At 41.6% G+C, this 20,957-nt stretch overlaps 1 protein-coding gene across 1 annotated transcript in view; it reads right to left on the reverse strand.

The window, feature by feature from the left end:
• The window catches only part of nyap2a (neuronal tyrosine-phosphorylated phosphoinositide-3-kinase adaptor 2a), a 221,739-nt gene that overhangs the window by 78,730 nt on the left and 122,052 nt on the right, over window positions 1-20,957 (reverse strand). The window contains exons 3-4 of the mRNA XM_072254522.1: window positions 19,137-19,159; window positions 15,313-16,407 (exon numbers count right to left, since the gene is read on the reverse strand). Of these exons, the coding sequence (XP_072110623.1) occupies window positions 15,313-16,407; window positions 19,137-19,159 (1,118 nt within the window). The remainder of the gene's footprint in view (window positions 1-15,312; window positions 16,408-19,136; window positions 19,160-20,957) is intronic.

A 20,957-nucleotide genomic window follows, 5' to 3' on the forward strand; every position in this document is an offset into this window, starting at 1 on the left:
CACTCAGAAGGTGGTGAGATTGTGGAACAAACTGCCAGTGGAAGTGGTGTTTGCAGGTTTGATTTCACTATTTAAGAGAAATTTGGATAGGTACATGGATGGGAGAGCAATGGAGAGCTATGTGCAGATTGATGGGACTAGACAGAATAATAGCGTTGCAACACGGACTAAATAGGCCAAAGGGTCTGTTTCTGTGCTGTAGTGTTCTATGACAGATGACTCACAAAATATACATGGTTCACTGTGCTTTGTTGGCTTAACGTGTCTTTTGAGGTGCAGATTTTCTAGACATTTTTCTTTAATCTCAAAATGAGCTCTATTCTATTTCCTGGATGAGTCTCTGAGCTGATCAAATGTCATGTTTGCCTTTTTCATTTACATCAGCAACTCCTGAGAACATGATTAAATACTAAGTTTGCAAAGTATGTGAAATTTTTCATAACCTTCAGAATTAAATTAATGGTGACAAATGGCTGTTTATGGAGCTTAGAAGATGCTGACTGGTGCATTATTTCTGCATTAGTGGGAATGACGGAGAATCCATAGATTTAAGCATCTGTTGTAAACATTTCAGTCGTCTGTAGTTTCCAGCTCTTATCCCAAAGCATTAGCGTACATCAGTATTGGGCAAACGTGCAATCTACAATTTTCATGGTGTACAATGAGCATAAAGGCACTAATACTGGTATATTCATTGGTATCAGAGTCCATAGCTGATGGGATAAGAATTGTTATTGCTCGGATAATGACACTGAACTACATCAGGTGCACGTCGGTGTCCTCTTCAATAAGGAGTCTACGTGAGTACACAAGGGACATTTAACAACGTGCCCATTGATCATATCCTTAGGACATGTAAAGTACTTCAGTTTTAATGAACTACTTTTCTAAATGTCATTATTGTTTTGTGTAACTGCAAATCGCTGGAAAACCAATTTGCACAAAATATTCACAATTGCCGAAGTAGGTGGACTGTTAGTAAAAGGGGTAACATTTGCCTGGACTCGTGTCAATGTCAGGGTGATAGCAAGTGGTCCTTACGGCTGGCTAGCTGAGGTGTGAGCTCTCTATATCTTCTCCATCAGAGTAGACTGCCTAATTTGCTTGGTGGGAGCAAACAGCACCCATAAATTATTATTCTTAGGCATTCCTCTTGTTACGATTCCAGACTTCCTGTGTCAAAGTGCTCTGTACAGCAGCTAACACAGAATCATTACAGAGAGAATAGAACTACCTAAGCTGCAAAGTATATATTAATGTATATAAGTCAATTTGTACTATGTTTGCCGAGTTAGGTGGTCATGTATTCAATTCCACCCCCCAGAGATCTAATCAGAGTCGTTCTGAGAGAATAGTGCCCTGGCAGAGTGGCCATCTTTTGGCTGGGTGGAGAAATCTGCTAACTCAGGTGAACATTTAAAAAAAAATTATCTAGCTGACTGAAGAAAAGCGGTAATCTCCTGCTCAGTATATTGGCTGATGATTATTCGTCAATCAACATGTAAAACAGCCTATTTGGTTGCTATTACTTCAGCGATGGTGAGACTTTGCTGTGAGCAAATTGTCTGTGGTGTTTCTTCATACCAGCAGCCTCAGAGTTATTCCATTGGCTCTGAAGTGCTTTAGCATATCTTAATGGAATGAAAGGAACTGTATAAACACACTTCATTTGCACATGCAGAACATGACATGAAGCACACACAAAGTCTACAGAGGAAGGTGGTAGAGACAGCTCTGTTTTACTAGCCAAAAAGTGTATGTGCAGAGAGACGTTGCACACACCAGCCACTTCTATAATGTCAAATTATTTTTCTTTACAGGATTTATGGAGTTTATGAAGTTGCATTGATCAGAAATCATTCACTGTAACAGTAAGAGAGACTCTTCAATAGGTACGTGGAGCTTAGAAAAATAGAGGGCTATGCAGTAGGGAAATTCTGGGCAGTTTCTGGAGTAGGTTACATGGTTGGCACAACATTGTGGGCTGAAGGACCTGTAATGTGCTGTAGGTTTCTATGTTTTACTAACCTCATATTTTCATAGTGCTGGCTTTAGTTTCAATCAAGGACAGCCCACAGATTTTATATACAAATCAAAGCCACCATCTGAATTCTCCCAACGTTCACCAGTAGTATTTTGTGAAGTATGGTATTGTGTATAGATTTTTGAAAATACTTTTGATCAATATATCTGATGAGAACTAAAGACACTGGCAGATGCTGTAAGTCAGGGTGCAGGAAGGGTCGACAATTCAGTTGCCGTGGCACACAATCTAGACAAAGTGGATTTAATATCAATAAGGGACATAAATCAGTCAGAAAATACGAACTAAATCAATTTTAGTGTCTATGGGTGGGCAGCAGACATGAAGCACATTGTGCACTAACTAAAGCAATCACTTTAAGCATCAACTGTGGCAGACCAACTGTCACAGCGGGCTCTGACAAACATTCTTCATCGGTGGATTATGGGCTGTTCTTCCTGATGGGGTTGTGTGTGACAACGCTGCATCACAAATGAGAAAGAGGATTCCTCGAAGAGGGATACTAGATGTCATCTCTCTGAAAACTGTTCAATCAAAATCTAAGGTTATCTCAGCCTTCAGCTTCCAGTGAATATTTGCTTCAAGGCACCAGAACAATATTAACAAAAAAAAGTTGCCTTGAGATTACTTGATCATGCGACTTGATCCCTATAACAGAACTATACAGCTATTTAAAATTAATCTCATAGCTTCTGTTGTCTGGAATTATTTTACGGCTGAAACTACCCTATTGGCTCAGTAGGCAAGGTCACTGTTAACAAGCCCAGGTTGAGTTTTATTTGTCTCCACCAGCTGAGCACTCAGGATTGTTTGCATGCAGGGTATGCAGGAAATTCTGCCCAAGTGAACTGACTGCCAATAAAAGTGGGAATCCCAATGTCCTTTTTCAATGAATGAAATGAAAAGTCTGGGTTTTGGAAAGGGCTGTGATTCTTGTCTGCATTCTACTCAGATGCTGCTTAAGGTAAAAGCTCAAGGACTAGGAATAGGATTAGGTCAATCAGCCTCTCCTATATGTTCTGCCATTCAATAAGGCCTTGGCTGATCCAAATTTGACATCAGTACCACGTTCACACTCTCTCCTTTGCAATTCATATATCTTTCAGCCTCTGCCTTCAATACTATTTGAACCTTCATTTTTGGTTAGACCATAAAACCACAGGAGCAGAATTAGGCCATTTGGCCCATCGAGTCTATTCCACCATTTTATCAAGGCTGATCTAATTTTCCTCTCAGCCCTTGTCTTCTGCCTTGTCCCCGTATTCCTTCATTCCCTGGCAAATCAAGAATCTATCAACCTCTGCCTTAAATATTAGAACATTAAAACATTAGAAAGTTTTTGACAACAACAGGCCATTCGACCCAATAAAGCTTGCCAAATTCCAATTCACATAGTGTGTTGAATAACTATCGAGTTCAGATTTGAAATTCTCTGAGGTACTACTCTCAACTACACAACTATTCCATATGTCCACAATTCACTGTGTAAAGAAATGCACATACTTTCTCTCTCTCTCCTTTTTCTCCCTCTGTCCCTCCGACTATACCCCTTGCCCATCCTTTGGGTTTTCCCCCCTCCCCCTTTTCTTTCTCCCTGGGCCTCCTGTCCCATGATCCTCTCATATCCTTTTTGCCAATCACCTGTCCAGCTCTTGGCTCCATCCCTCCCCCTCCTGTCTTCTCCTATCATTTTGGATCTCCCCCTCCACCTCCCACTTTCAAATCTCTTACTAGCTCTTCTTTCAGTTAATCTTGACAAAGGGTCTTGTCCCAAAACGTCGACTGTACCTCTTCCTAGAGATGCTGCCTGGCCTGCTGTGTTCACCAGCAACTGTGATGTGTGTTGCTTCCTGACGTTAGTCCGAAATCTCTCTTTAACCAATCTCCACCTATGCCCCGTGTCCTTAATGATGGATTAATTTTGAAATAGTAGCTGGCATCCACCTTAGCTATTCTTTTAATGATTTTGAAAACCTCTGTTGTGTTTCCTCTCATCTTACATCTACATGGGCTAAGAAGGTTTAATTCTTTCAATCTTTCTTCACAGTTCATGCCCTGCAGACCTGGAATGAGCCTCGTCACCCGACTATGAACTGTCTCCAGTGCCTTCACGTCCCTCACAAAATATGGAGACCAAAATTGTACACAGTACTCAAGGTGTGGCCTCAAAAGTGCATTATACAGCTTAAGGAGAATATCTCTGGACTTGAACTCCACTGAGCGCATTATATAGCCCAGCGTTCTATTAGCCTTCCTAATCACTTCTGTGCGTTGTCTAGATGTTGATAGTGATGGATCTACCAGGAGCCCAAATCCTTCTTATATACTGCACTTTTGAAATCATGTCCTTCAATTGTATACATATATTTAATATTTCTACTTTGTATATGTAATATTTTACATTTACTTACATTAAATTTCATCTACCATTTATCTGCCCACATCTGGATTTTGTTTAGATCTAACTGTATTGATTCTGCTGCCTAGATGTTATTAGCCTGCCCCCTAATTTTGTGTCATCAGCAACTTTACTAATTTATTTGTTACGCGTTTACCCAAATCATTAATGTAGATTAAAAACAGCAGCAGCCCCTAAGCCGATCCCTGTGGAACCCCACTTTTAACATCTTCTAGCTGTGAGAATGATCAGCTCACCATGAATCATTCTTTTCTGTTTTTGAGCTGATTCTGCACCCACTCAAACACCTTACCCTGAATTCCTACCTTCTGCAATTTGAATATTTAACTTTTGTGTGGTACCTTGCCAAAAAGCCTTCTGAACGTCCAAGTAAACGATATGAACCAGACTATTGTTATTAGAAATTTTAGTTGTCTCTTCACAGAACTCCAACATGTTAGTAAAACATGATTTCCCCTTTCTGAACCCATGCCTTTGAAAAATACATGTGGGGATTTGTATATATAGTAACAGAACTCTTTAAGTACCCTTGGATATATGTTGTCTGGCCCTGGGGATTTATTAACTTTCAGCCTTTTCAGCTGAAGCAGGACCTCACTTTCTAAGATCTCTATGTCATTGAAAACAACCTTTTTTTTCTCTACACTTACTGACATATTGCTAACATCTTCACCGGTAAATACTTTAGCAAAATATGAGTTGAGTATCCGCTATGTCCTTATCTGCATAATTTATCACCCTACATTATTCCTAATACACTTAACTTTCTTCTTTTCTTTTACTACTAAAGTATTTAAAAAAACCTCTTGGGGTCAATCTTAGCATTATCAGCAATGTACTTCTCAACCTACCTTTTGACAATCCAGATTTCCCTCTTCTCTAAAGCTCTCATATGTTCATGTGTCCATATGCCCTATGGTTAACATCATTACTATCTTTTCTGTATTCTTTATGTAGCTGTCTTCAATAAATTTTATGTATATCTTTAGCTGCTCTATCGATTTTATTGCTTCTCCTGACCTATGAACATTTCCTGCACTGCTTGTATTACCGCTTTAAATCAACCCCATTGTTCCTCAACTGACTCAACGTTAAGCAGTTCCTTCCAGATTTCCTTCTGAAGTCTTTGCTGAAACCGCACAATTTTTGCATTTCAGAAATTCAATTTAACGCCTTTGGTTTTTACTGGTATATTCTCCCAAAAATCTTTGAGACTAAATGTGATCACTTGGTCCTAAAGGATCACCAGCTTCTGTACTCAGAATTCTACCCTGACTTTTACAGAATATCAAATCTATACAGGCCTCCCCTCTTGTTGGTGCATTTACATAATGGGTCAACATACAGTCATTCAGTACTCGATGAATTCACTATCCTTTAATCCATTAGTCACTAGGTTTTCCCACTTAATATTTGGGAAATTAAAGACATGAAGGCTTGTACATAAAGACTGGGCCTCCACAGCTCCCTGTGGCAAAGATTCACCACTCTCTGGCTAAAATAATTCCTCCCCATCTCTGTTCTAAAATGACCCCCCCCCCCCCAATTCTGAAGCTGTGTCCTTTGGTCTTAGACTCTCCTACCATAGGAAACACCCTCTCCACATCCACTCCATCAAGACCTTTCACCATTCGATAGGTTTCAATGAGGTCATCCCTCATTCTTCTGAATTCTAGTGAATACAGCCCCAGAGCCACCAAACACTCTTCATTTGACAAGCCATTCAATCCTGGAATCATTTTCATGATTCGCCTTTGAACCCCCTGAGGCTTCAACACTTTCTTTCTAAGATAAGGGGCCCAAAACTGCTCACAATACTTCAAGCGAGGCCTCACTAGAGGTTTATAAATTATCAACATTATATCTTTGCTTTTATATTTTAGTCCTCTTGAAAGGAGTACTAACATTGCATTTGCCTTCTCCACCACAGACTCAACCTGTAAATTAACCTTTATGGAATCCTGAATGAGGACTCCCAAGTCCCTTTGCACTTTATTTTTTAGCAATTTCTCTCAATTTAGAAAATAGTCAACCCTTTCATTTCTTCTACAAAAGTGCATGACCATACACTTCCTGATACTGTATTCAATTTGCCATTTCTTTCCCCATTCTCCTAATCTAAGTCCATCTGTAGCCTTTCTACTTACTCAAAACCACCAACTCCTCCACCTATATTCAAATTGTTTGCAAAATTTGCAACAAAGCCATCAATTCCATCATCCAAATCATTGATATATAACATAAAAAGGATATGTCCCAACACAGACCCCTGTGGAACACCACTAGCCAATGACAGCCAACCAGAAAAGACTTGCTTTATTCCCACTCTTTGCCTCCTGCTAATCAGCCTCTGCTTTATTCACGCTGGAATCTTTCCTGTAACACTATGGGCTTGGAGCTTGTTAAGCAGTCTCATGTGTGATACTTTGACAAAAGCCTTCTGAAAATCCAAGCGCACAACATCAATTGATTCTCCTTTGTCTATCCTGCTTGTTATTTCTTCAAAGAATTCCAACAGATTTGTCAGGCAAGATTTTCCCTTGAGGAAACCGTACTGACTACAGCCTATTTTATCATGCGCCTCCATGTAACCAGATACCTCATCCTTAATAATTGTTTTCACCATCCTCCCAACCACTGAGGTCAGACTAACTGGTCCATAGTTCCTTTCTTCTGCCTCTCTCCCTTGTTGAAGAGTGGAGTGACATTTGCAATTTTCCAATCTTTCAGAATGATTCCAGAATCTAATGATCTAGAAAGGTCATTACTAATGCCATCGCAATCTCTTCAGCCACCTCTTTCAAAACCCTGGGATGTACCCCATCTGCTCCAGGTGACATATCTACCTTCAGACTTTTCAGTTTCCCAAGAACATTTTCTCTAGACATGGTAATCCATGCACAGGTTGACTCCTGACACCTGGAACTATCACCATACTGCTAGTGCCTTCCACAATGAAGACTGATGCAAAATACTTATTCCATTCATCTATCATTTCCTTGTCCCCCATTATAGCCTCTCCAGCAACATTTTCCAGCTGTCTGATATCCACTCTCACCTCTCTTTCACACTTTACGTATCTGGATTATATTTTGGTATCCTCTTTAATATTATTGGCTAGCTTACTTGTATATTCCATCTTCACCTTCTTAATAATATTTTAGTTGCCTTCTGCTTTGAATTCAGGGTGAATTTGATCACATTATGATCACCTCCCCTAAGGGTTCTTTTACCTTAATCTCTCTATTTCAATTCTGGTTCAGTGCACAATACCCAATCCAGAATAGTTGATTGCCTAGTGGGCTCAACTACAAGCTGCACTAAAAAACCATCTCATAGGCATTCCAGAAATTGCCCCTTGGAATCCAGCACCAACTTGATTTTCCCAATCTACCTGCAAACTGAAATCCCCCATGACTATTGTAACATTGACCTTTTGCATGCATTTTCTATTTCCCTTTGTAATTTATAGAACATATCCTTACTACTGTTTGGGGGTCTGTGGACAATTCCCATCAGGGCCTTTTTACCTTTGCAGTTCCTTAGCTCTATCCACAATGATTCAATACCTTCCAACCCTATGTCACCTCTTTCTAATGATTTGATTTCATTTTTTACCAACAGATCAACACTGCTCCCTCTGCCTTCCTGCCTGTCCTTTCAATACAATGTGTATTCTTGGACATTAAGTTCCCAGCTATAATCTTCTTTCAGCCATGATACAGTGACGCCAATCTGCAACACTGTTGCAAGTTCATCTACCTTATTCCGTATGCTGCGCACATTCAAGTATGCCTTCAGTCCTGTATTCTCCCTTTTCAATTTTGTCTGCCTTTTACGTTGCAATTCATCCCGCCAACTGCAACTTTTCCTTATCAATAGCCTCTCCTAGTTACACTTGTCTCTGTTTGTAAAACAGCTACCTCATCTTCGGTACTATCATTTACTTTTCCTATGATACTTCTTGCATTGAAATAGAAACAGCTCGCACCATGCTCAACCCTTTGATTCCTAATTTTGTCTGAGGTCTTACCAACATCTGCCTCTGGAACCTCTCCACTAACTGTTCTAGCACTGTGGTTCCCATCTCCTTGCAACTCTAGATTAAACCCCGCCATGCAGCATCAACAAACCTTCCTGCTACTATGTTAGTCCAGCTCCAGTTCAGGTGAACACCGTCCCTTCTGTACAGGTCCCACCATCCCTGGAAGAGAGCCCAGTAATCCAAAAATCTTTTGCTCTCCCTCCTACACCCACTCCTTAGCCACATATTAAGCTGTATAATCTTCCTTGTTTAAGCCTCACTAGCATGTGACACTGGTATTAATCCTGAGATCATAACCCTGGATCTCCTACCCTTTAACGTAGCACCTAACTCCCTGAACTCCCTTTGTAGAACTTCATCACTCCTCATAAGCATGCTATTGGTACCTACATGGACCATGACTTTTGGCTGTACACCCTCCCACTTAAGAATGCTGAGGACTTGATCTGAGATATCCCAGACCCTGGCACCTGGGAGACAACATGCCATCCAGTAATCTTGTTTCAATTCTTGCCCACAGAACCTCCTGTCCATTCCCCTAATAACAAATCCTCTGTCACCATAACATACCTCTTTTTCCCCCTTCCTTCTGAATCACAGAGCCAGACTCATTGCCAGAGACCCGACAATTGTGACTTTCCTCTGTTAGGTCAACAACCCCAACAGTATCAAAGTAATATTCCTGTGTCCTGCACCTTGGATGCAACTGCCTCTCTATATGTCCTATCACCCCTTCAACCTCTTGCATGATCTGAAGTTCATCCAGTTCCAGCTCCAACTCAACGCAGTTTGTTAGAAGCTGCAGCTGGATGTGCTTCTCACAATCGTAGTTGTCAGTAACACTGATTATCTCGCAGCCTTCCTACGTCTTGCAAGAGGAGCATTCAACTATCCTGTCTGGCATCCCTACTGTCCTAGCTGAACAGGTATAAAGAAGGGAAGGAAATAAAAAAAAACTTACCATTGAGCTTTTCTTTCCTTTGCTTTCTCTGATTGAAGCCTCTCTTCACTGAAGCCTTGAAGAGCTAAAGCCTCAAGATCACCACCCTGACTCTGTCCCCTCAGACATTGGTGCAGTGACGATGGCCGCTGTGCTTGCCCTTGCCTTCCTCTAAATTGCTCTTGCTGATCAATCCCGAATGCCAACTGGTCGCTAGTCAAAGCTCTTTTCGCTATAGTGGACCTGAGTGAAATCCCCTCCTCTCAAGACTCCCGATGTTTGGAAGTTATCCGTGTTTTGCTGGCAGGACCAACAGTTTTTGCTTGGCCCTAAGTTAAACTCCTAGAATCATATGGAAACTCCTCTCAGCATGACTTGCCCATGCCAAGATGCCTGTCTATGTTATCTCCATTTTCATTCATTTATTATTGACATACAGCGTGGAATAGGCCCTTCCAGCCCTTCGAGCCACAATGCCCGGCAATCCCACGACTTAATCCTAGCCTAATCACAGGACGATATACATTGACCAATTACCCTACTAACCGGTATGTCTTTGGACTGTGGGAGGAAACTGGAGGACCTGGAGGAAACCTACATGGTCATGGGGAGAATGTACAAACTCCTTATCGGCAGCTGCAGGAATTGAACCCGGGTCGCTGGAACTGTAAGGTGATGCTAACCACTACGCTACCATGACGCCTGGCCATTTAGTCCACATTTCTCTATTTTTCTCCTATCCATGTACTTGTCCAACTGCTTCTCAAACAGTTATTGTACCTGACTCCAGCACTTCCAATGGCAACTTGTTTCATATACCTACTACATTCTGTGTGAACTTGCCTCTTAAATCTCCTTTAGATTTGTTTTCCTCTTACTTTAAAATTGTCCACTAATTTGAGACTCCCCTACCACTGAAAAAACAATGTTCCATCTATTCTCCTTATAACTTTATAAATCTCTTTAAATTTGCCCTTCAGCCTCTTGTGCACCCATGAGAACAATTCCCCCTGCCTAACCTCTCCTTGCAAATGCAGCCCTCCATTCCAGGCAACATCCTGATGAACCACTTCTCCATTCTTTCCAGTGTTACCTCATCCTTTCTATAGCGTAGTGACAGGAACTGCACCCAATTTTCTAAGTGTGGCCTAACCAATATCTTGTAGAGTTGCACCAGGATGTGCCACCCCTGGTTATGAAGGCAAGCAAGCTAAATACCTTCTGCATTACTCTATCCACCTATGTTGGCATAGGAGCTGTGACGTTGCACCCCAAGGTCCATCTGTACATCAAGACTTCTCAGGTCCCTGCCATTATTAGATGGCCCAAAACGCATGATCTCGCCTTCATCAGGATTAAATTAGAAATTGTTCAGCTGCATACTTGTAGAGGGAGATCCAGTTTTAGTGACATTGAAATATTGGTGACATACCTTCAAGTCAGGATGGTGAGTGATTTAGAAGGAAGCTTTATTTGGTGCTGTTCCAATGTACTTACTGTTCTTATCCATCTTGGTGGTGTAGGCAGTGGATTTGGGCATTGCTATTAAAATAACCTGGGAAAGTTGCATCACAGACTATGAGACCAGACAATATACATTCTTTACTATTGAATATATGGTCCAGAGTTAGGTACACTTCCAGCCAAGCTCTTCCAGGACATTTACAATATTGGCATCTCACAAACAATATGAAAAATGCACTGAGCAGGCTAGATCCATTTGGACTAATTACTGACTAATCAGACTATTCTGAGTCATCAGCAAAGCGACGCGAGCTGCCATTCATAGTGGGATCAAGAGACACTTGCTGCCTGGTGGCCTCTTTATTGATCCCCAGGTTAGGCTGCTTGATTCTAGACCTCTTGACACCCTTGACTTCTGCAATGTGGATCTCAAGAGGGAGCTGAGGGTAGATCACTTCTGGAATTTCTGGCTGAACACATTTGTCTGGTACTCATGCCATCACTGAAGGTGAAGATTGTCCTGGAGCTTCCTATTCATGCCATGACATTTACAACTAAATGCAACAGGCAGACCTCTTGGAATGATCTTATCACTAAGGAAGTTCAAAGCTGAAGTGGTTGATGTGGGTTCAATTGTAACATTTAAGTGAACTTTGGACTGGTACATGAATGAGAGGGGTATGGAAGATGCAATTAAATGGGACTAGGCAGAATACCAGGTTGGCAAAGATTAGACGGCTGGATGGGACAAAGGGCCTGTTTCTGTGCTGCAGTGCTCTACGACTCTATGGTGACCTCAATGGAAAAAGCTGTGCAGGTAAGAATTCCGGAAGCAGGTCTTCCTACAGATGGATGAACACAACAAATGGATGAGCAATCATTTCCTAAAACTAAATGAAGACAAAACTGAAATACTTTTGGTTGGTCCCAAAGCCAAAAGAGATCAACTTCTTGAAAAACTTTGGAATTTGGCTCCCTTTGTAATATCTGAAGTAACAAGCCTGGATGTTATCCTTGATTCAGATTTGAATCTTAAATCCCACATAAGGAAGGTGACCAGAGCAGCATCTCTACAAGAAATATTACAAAAGATATCTCCACTTCTGTCACATAATGATTCTGAAAAACTAATTCATGCCTTTATATTGGTTAAGGACTAGATTACTGCAATAAACATTTTACTGGCCTTCTGAAAAAATCTATTGACGAACTTCAACTCATTCAGAATGCCACTGCGCGACTTTTAATTAAAACCAGGATGAGGAAACATCATTCCTGTCCTAGCTACTCAGCATTGGCTTCCTGTACCTTTTAGAATTGATTTTAAAGTTCTCTTATTTGTTTTTAAAGCTCTTAATGGTCTGGGAGCAGAGTATGTCACAGAATTGCTTCTGTTTTATAATCCTGCTCGAGCTCTTAAGTCTTCTGCTGACCTCTTAAATTTAAACAACCTTCCTCAAAAGATAATTGGTACGCCATCTTTCTTGAACTACACTCCTAAATTGTGGAACTCAATACCTAAAGCTATAAGGGATGAAGGTTCAATTGACACTTATAAACGTCAGCTCAAAGCCTATTTATTTAACCTTGCTTTACATTCACATTGTTTGCCTTTTATTTTCATGTTTGCACTTTATCCCATTGTAAAGTACTTTAAACTACTTCGTCTGTATGAAAAGTGCTCTGTAAGTAAGTTATTATTGTTATAGAATGTCTCATACTGTACATCAGAGATGCAATGGACAAGCAGCAGGATTCATTGGCAGACCTGAGCAATCAAACCACCAACGAATCCCCCTGAAGCCCTGCAGTCCGATTACATTTAGTTGTGAATGGTGCTAGGGCAAACAGTTGGCCCCAGGAGGAGCTTCCAACAATGGCACCACACTCAGTGATGGAAAATCATTGCAGGTAAAGGTAAAGTAGTTTCAACCAGCTTCAACTGTAAATTACAAATAGACACCGAACCTAGCTTCCTCCACATTGCAGAAGCCAGTCTCCAGCAAAGTACGATCCGCTCTATGTGAGGTGGCTGAGAGCACCAGGAACAGCAAAGACCATTAATCCAGACAACATCCCAGGTTAGTACTGAAGACGTGCCTCAGAAATATCTGCGGCTCCAGCCAAGCTGTTCCAGTACAATTACAGCACCAGCCTCCACCAAGGAGTGTGGAAAATTGCCCATGTGCTGTTCACAAAAAGAAGGACAAATCTAATCCACTAATTACCACTCAATCAGTCTGCTAACACTCATCAGCATAGTGACAGAAGCTGTTATTGACAGTGCCATCCAGAAGAATTTAGCCACCAATTAGCCTGCTCACTGATGCCCAAATCTGAGTTCCACCAGTGCCACTGTGTTACAGACCTCGTCACAATCTTGATCTGCATATAAATACATGAGCGTAATTCCAAAGGAGAGGTATGCATGACTGCCCTTGATATCAAGGCAGCTTTTGCCTGAGAAGGACATCAAGGAACCAACATAAAAACTAAAGTTAATAGGCATTAAGGGAAAAGCCCTCTGTTGTTTGGAGTCAAACATTTCACTGAGGCAAATTGTTGTAGTTGTAGGAAGTCAATCAATTCAGCCTGAGGACATCACTAATCGAGATCGTGAGAGCAAAATCTTAGGCTCAACCATCTCCAGCTACTTCATCAAAGACATTCCATCCTGTATTAGCTCCAAAGTAGCGATGTTTGTGGGTGGAGTTGGACTCCATTTGTGTCTCCTTAGTAAGCAAAACAGTCCATACTAGCACAAAGCAAGGCCATGGACGCATTCTGACAGGAGATGACTAGAGCAATTAACTTTTGTGTCACAGAAGTGCAGGACAATGACCTCCTCTGACCTTACACAGAAACATAGAACATAGAAACATAGAAAATAGGTGCAGGAGTAGGCCATTTGGCCCTTCAAGCCTGCACCGCCATTCAGTATGATCATGGCTGATCATCCAACTCAGAACCCTGCACCTGCCTTCTCTCCATACCCCCCGATCCCTTTAGCCACAAGGGCCATATCTAACTCCCTCTTAAATATAGCCAATGAACTGGCCTCAACTGTTTTCTGTGGCAGAGAATTACCTCTGACATTCAATGGCATTGCCACCACTGAACCTGCTACCGTCAATATACTGAGGGCAACCTAACTGGGTATCCTGCAGCAAGTGACACCGCAGAAACTTTTGATCTTCCAAGTCAGGTATGTGATAGAATAATCTGGATTAGTTCATCGTCAGCAGTAGTAAACACGCCAGTGTCATTCAGGATAATTCTACCCGATCAATTGGCTCTTGAACAACCAAGGTAAATAGTCCTTCCCTCCTCCACAGGTCCACAGTGGCTGCAATATTTACCAAAAACAAAATGCACTGCAAATATTCCCCTATATTGCTCTGACATCGTACCACAAAACTGCAGTGTCTGCTACCAAGAAGGACAAGGACAAGGGAAAAAACACCTTTTCTCCTCCAAGTCCCACACTATCACCACATGACGACATATTCCTTCAGCATCGCTGAGTCTAAACCTTGGAATTATATCTCCATCACAGTTGTTGAGTATGATCGGAAACAGGTGGGGCAACGGGATGGCTTTCCACCAACTTCTCAAGAACAATTAGGAATGGGCAGTAGATGCTGTTTTTCTCTAGTGACAGCCAGATAATGGGAAAAAAGTAAAAGAAATGAAAGAAAACATCTGTATTACAAGGCTGCTGTTGTTTGTTTACCATGGAGATCAACATCCAGCCTATTATTTTTGACAAGCATCATCCTCGTGAAGTTGAATGTCACAGGTGCTGGGGAAAGAAATATTATTCTATGTTTTTTCTCTCTGGCATCGATACAGGCAATCTCAGTTTGGGTACAGTACAGCATTCTGTACTCGTCATTGAGCGTTGCACAGATTTCTGTGATGGCTGCATGCCTACAGGAGTACAGCCAGAATTATTCTTCTACATCTGGCTGAAGAGGAGACAACAGTCTAATCCCACATGTATTGGATCATCACGCTGCTTAGAAGAGTGGAAAAGATTTACCTTTGCACAACATCTGTTTGACTTTTTTTAAACTCTCCACTTTTACTGAGGATAGTCTGTTTTAAGAACAGATAAACATAGGAAATGGAAGCAGGGATGATCCTGTCAGCACTTTATGTGTCTTCACCATTCAATAAGATTACACTAATCTTCTGCCTCAGTGTTACTTTCTTTCAACAGGCCAATACCCCTTGCTTCTCTAGATAATCTATTAATTCTTTGTTTTACACCAGCTCCTTTACTTGTTAAATATCAGAAAGGACTCAAAGTGTACTCTTGCATTCAATGGACACCCACAATATTTAAGCTTAAGGTTATCATCATTTTTCATAAACTGTAAATCCAAATTATCACTTACTTTCCATTGGCTCCTTGGATTTCCTTCCACTGGCTGATTTCCTCAATAGACTCCTTCCTGAGGTAAAGAGGCAGCTGAGTTCTTCCAAGGGACTGGTTGGCGTTCTGGAGCGTGACCCACTATGCGCAGATCCTTGGGAAGAAGAGATATTTCCCGTCTTTCCTCCTTCCTGTACTGGGGTTTTCACTGTGGACTGAGGCACTGCGGAAGAGCATCTTGGTGTTGGATGTATAGACTCATAGGGTGGGGGTCTTTTTAGGCCTAATGGAGTCATGGACCGCCCCATAGTGACAGGAGATGGGGTTATTGAGTGACTAAAATGAGATTGAAGACCATGAGGTGATGGCGTCCTATAAAGAGTTGATGGAAGTGGTGGGGAGGGGGGCCTTCCAGTTGCACTTACTCCATGAGAAGATGGTAAGTCTTTTTCTACTTTCTGGTATCCGGAAGACTGAGCAGGGAGAGATGATGGGGAAGCACCAGTTTGCTTGATATAAGATATGCTTGTTTCCAGCACTGGGAGCTTTATGACTTCAAGAGGAGTTAAAGGAGATTCGTCAGAAGCTGGTGAGCATTGACTTGGAGCTGGCGGGAACACTAATAGAGGGGGGCGATGAGGGAGCAGATTTGGGAATGGAGGTGGAATCTCACAAAATAAGCCCTTTGGATTTGATGGGGTTGAAGACTTTGTAATATCCACTTCAGGCACAGTTGGAGTAGGACACTGAGAATGAGGGTCTATATGACCTGGACTGCCCCATTTGAAGTCTTGGACCACCTCATCAAATAATGGATACTTCATTTCCTCATATACTGCCTCACTTTGATCATCATCTTCCTTTTTAATATCGCGTAATATATTTCCAACCATTTCGATGTAGACAGGCTCTTCTTCCTCAGTACTCCTAGTTGGACTAAAGACTTGTCCAGAAACACTCTCTTTGCTTGCTCCAGTGGTTGACTTTCGACTACTGTGCTTTGTGCCATACGTTTCATCAAAGGATGTGCTGAGCTGTGTGTTTGGGTCACGCCTTGGTTTAGGAGGTGGTATCTTCTTGCCATATTCATCGCTGTGGGGTCTGGGTTTTGTTGACACTATATAAAGATAAGCAGGCATATGATCAGGCAAGTCATTCCTTCAGAAGTAGCTCACCACAGATCAGTCAGTGGAGAGATGCTTGTCAACATACACTTGAAAGAATGAAAAGGACCGCCATTTATATCTTGCACCTTTAATGATTTCAAGATATCCTGTAGTCCGCTAGGTACACTTAGTATGTACTTATAGTTTTGAAGTGAAAATGGTTACGGATTTCACCTGGTCAGATCCCCCCAAATAACCTGTTGTAGTGATGTCAGTACAACAAAGGTGTTGTCTAGAACACCAGGGAAAACTCTAAGCATTTCATTAGAACACTGTTACGGCATACCTTTACCGTCCATGAGATAGAGAGCAGGTAAGCCTTCTGTCGGAGAGCATAGTTTCCCTTCAGAACTGCAGCCTAGGTTTTTAACCTTCATTCCCTGGAATGGAACCTTGACTCCGAGTTGACATTGCTAGCCTTAAATTTTCTGGCAATCCAAAAATAATATGATACTCGTTTGGGGACACGTCAATGGAAATTAAGTCACATTTTGATACATATAACACTGTAAATACAAGTATGGTGTGTGCAAATTTAATACACCGTACTTTATAAGATTAAAGAGCTCGAACATAGAACAGAACAGGAACACACCCTTTGACCTATCATGTCTCTGCCAACCATGATGCCAATTTAAACTAATCTCATAAGTCTGCACATGGTCCATATCCCTCCATTCCCTGTCTGTTCATGATCCTACCTAAGTGCCTCTTTAATGTAGCTGTCATAACTGTTTCCACTATCATCCTGTGTAAAAAAACACTTAACTTCGCAAAACTCTTTTAAACATTCCCCATCTCACCTTAAAATGATACGCCCCACCCCCCAAGTACTTGAGATTTCCAGCCTGGGGAAAAAGTTTCTGACTATCTGCACTACCTATGCCTCTCATAATTCTATCAGGTCATCCCCCTCCCCCACTCCACCAGCCTCTGATGCTACAGAAAAAACAATTCAAATTTGTCCACCCTCTCCTTATAACAAACACCCTCTTATATACAGGAGACAGCATCCTGGTAAACCTCTTCTGTAACCTCTTCAATGCTTCCAAATCTTCCCTGTGATGTGCTCACTAGAAGCACACACAGCACTTCAAATGGGCCTAAAAAAAGTTTACGCATCTGTACCTTGACTTGTCAACTCCTATCGTCAAAGCCCTGACCAATGAAGCCAAGTATGCCATACCCTACCTACCAGTGTTGCCACTTTCAGAGAACTACTGGCTTGTAGCCCAAGATTCGTCTGTACATCAAATAGAATGATAGCAAACTTCGTTGACAAACATGATCAACATAGCAAGACATTGCTTGTCAGGAACCTCTGCTGTAATGAGCTCTTTGGGTTTGTCCGGGGTGCCGGAGAGTGTTGGGCTCTGAGGTTTTTAGAGCACCTTAATTGGTTAATTGCTGTTTAATGGAAGTTCTTAATTGTTTAGAGTTCCTTGTGTTTTTTCTCGTGACTAGCTCTTTGTAATGCGGTCTGCCGGTGCTTTTTGTTTAAACTTGTTAAGTTTATTCTGATAGGCTCAGGAATTCCACGTTATTTGTATTATTTAAAGAAACGCCCAATTAGCGGTAATTGCAGGGTCTTAGTTTTGAGAATGTTACGTCTCACTGCGTCCCTTGCCAAGCTACTGATATCTTATAAAGAAAAAACTATAAAGAAGGCAAGACAGTGGATATATTTCATCAGGAGTTTGAGGAGATTTGGTTTGTCACCTAAAACACTTGAAAACTTCTACAGATGTAGCATGGAGACCATTCTGACTGGCTACATCACTGTCTGGTATGGGGGCATGGGCTGGTGCTGCTCCACTGGATCGAAATAAGCTACAGAAAGTTGTAAAATTAGTCAGCTCCATCTTGGATAATAGCCTCCGTAGTATCCAAGACATCTTTAAGGAGCAGTGCCTCAGCAAGGCTGTGTCCATTATTAAGGGCCCCCATCACTCCATCATGCCCCCTTCTCATTGTTGCCATCAGGAAGGAAGTACAGGAGCCTGAAGACACACACTCAGTGATTCAGGAACAATTCCTTCCCCTCTGCCATCTGATTTCTAAATGGACATTGAATCCATGAGAACTATCTCACGTTAATTCTTTCTGTTTTTTGCATCATTTTTCATGTAACTTTTTTAAAAATTTATATATATATATATATATATGCCAGAGATATTAAATATGCCAGTTTTATATATAAAATTTATATATAAAATATGCCAGTGATATTAAACCTGATGTCGCTGTCTCTACAGTGGAGTCTGTCCTTCCTGTGCACTTGGGTTCTGATATAGCCAGTGTACATTTTGACATTCCACTCCGTACGCAAAAACCAGAATTTCCCGGTATCCAACCATTTTAATTCCTATCCCCATTCCTATTCCTACATGTCAGTCCATGGCCTCCTCTTCTGCCATGATGAAGCCACTCTCAGGTTGGAGGAGCAACACCTCATATTCTGTCTAGGTAGTCTTCAACCTGATGGCATGAACATTGATTTCTCTTTCCGGTAATTTTTGCCTCCCCCTTCCCTCTTCTATTCACCACTCTGACCTCATACCTCTTCTCTATGTGCCTATCACCTCCCCTGGTGCCCCTCCTCCTGCATTTTCTCCCGTGGTCCACTCTCCTCTCCTATTAGATTCTTTTTTCTCCTCCTTTATTTTCTCCCATGGCCCACTCTCCTCTCCTATTAGATTCCTTCTTCTCCAGCCTTTGCTTTACCCACCTATCACCTCCCAGCTTTTTACTTCATCACCCCTCCCCCACCCACACGGCTTCACCTATCACCGAGTTTGTCCTCCTTCCCCTCCCTCCACCTTCTTAATCTGGCATCTCTCCCCTTCCTTTCCATTCCTGATGAAAGCTCTCAGCCCAAAACATCAACAGTTTATTCATTTCCATAGATGCTGCCTGACCTGCTGAGCTCCCCCCAGCATTTTGTGGGTGCTGTTGGGTTTCCAGCAACTGCAGAATCTCTTGTGTAAACAAATATCTCAGTTGTAAATAATAAAAAAACTGCAAATGTAAAATAAAAAATCAATATTGCTTGGTTAACCAGCATTTGGAAAGAGAAACAGAGTTAATGTCTCACCTCAAAGACCCTCTATCAAAACTCTTTTGATTAGATTTACACTAAGCAACTTCTCACGTGAATATATTCCCAGATGTCAACATCTTCCGATCTAGTGTACTGTGTTTGTGTTCGCAATATGATCTCTTCTACATTTGAGAGAACAAATGAGGATTGATGACTGCTTTGCAGAAAATTTTTGTTCAGTCTGCAAGGATGACCTTGAGCCTCCAGATGTCTGACACATTAATTCTCCATCCCACTTTCACCTTGACCTATCTGTCTGTGTCCTCCTGCACTGAAGCCCAATGTAAGCCTGAGGAGTACCACTCACCTAAGTCTGCACATGTTACAGCCTTTGCGACTCAGTGCTTAAATCATTGATGAAGGGTCTCAGCCCGAAACACCAAATGTTTATTCATACTGCCTGAACTGCTGAGTTCCTCCAGCTTTCTGTGTGTGCTGTTCTGAATTTTCAGCATCTGCAGAATCCCTTGTGTTTACTTAAATCACTGATTTCAGCTGAATTGTTTTCCTTTTTCTATTATTGAGAACAGGCTAGTTCTATGGTAAGACTATCCACATGTAATATTATTTCAGATTTTCTTTTTCTTGGATATATAGAGATTTGTCATATATTTCTAGAAATCATTCTTGTGTCATTTTGGCATAGCTTCATGTTGCAATTCACAGCTTAACATATCCTTTTGTCTGTTTTCTCTGTCTCTCTAAATACAAGGTTGTTGCCTGGATTGGTGAGCTTGCCTTATGAGAATAGGTTGAGTGATTTTGGCCTTTTTTCCTTAGAGTGACGGAGGATGAGAGGTGACCTGATAGAGGTGTACAAGATGATGAGAGGCATTGATCGCGTGGATAGCCAGAGGCTTCTTCTCAGGGCTGAAATGGCGAACACAAGAGGGCATAGTTTTAAGGTGCTTCGAAGTGGGCACAGAGGAGATGTCAGAGGTAATTTTTTCACACAGAGAGTGGCGGGTGCATGGAATGCACTGCCAGCGATGGTGGTAGAGGTGGATACAGTAGGGCCTTTTAAGAGACCCTCAGAAAGGTACATGGAGCTTAGAAATAAAAAGAGGGCTAATTGGTAGGGTAATTCTAGGCAGTTTCTAGAGTAGGTTACATGGTCCGCACAATATTGTGGGCCGAAAGGCCTGTAATGTGCTGTAGATTTCTATGTTCTAAATGCCTTCAGTAATTTGTTCAACATTTGGCTCTGTAAATTAGGAAATCCTAGCCTCCCATTCAGAAGGGTGCCCTAGCAGCCTTCAACCAACCCTTTCTGCAACCTAAAAGTAGCTCTTCTCTTTCTCAGTTCTGATAAAGAGTCTATGGCCTAAAATATTAGCTCAGGTTCTCCTGACCTGTTGGAGTTTTCCCGCATCATCTCCTTTCATTTCATCTTCCAGGAAA

Source organism: Mobula birostris, chromosome 4, assembly GCF_030028105.1.
Source record: "Mobula birostris isolate sMobBir1 chromosome 4, sMobBir1.hap1, whole genome shotgun sequence".
Taxonomy (NCBI): Eukaryota; Metazoa; Chordata; class Chondrichthyes; order Myliobatiformes; family Myliobatidae; genus Mobula; species Mobula birostris.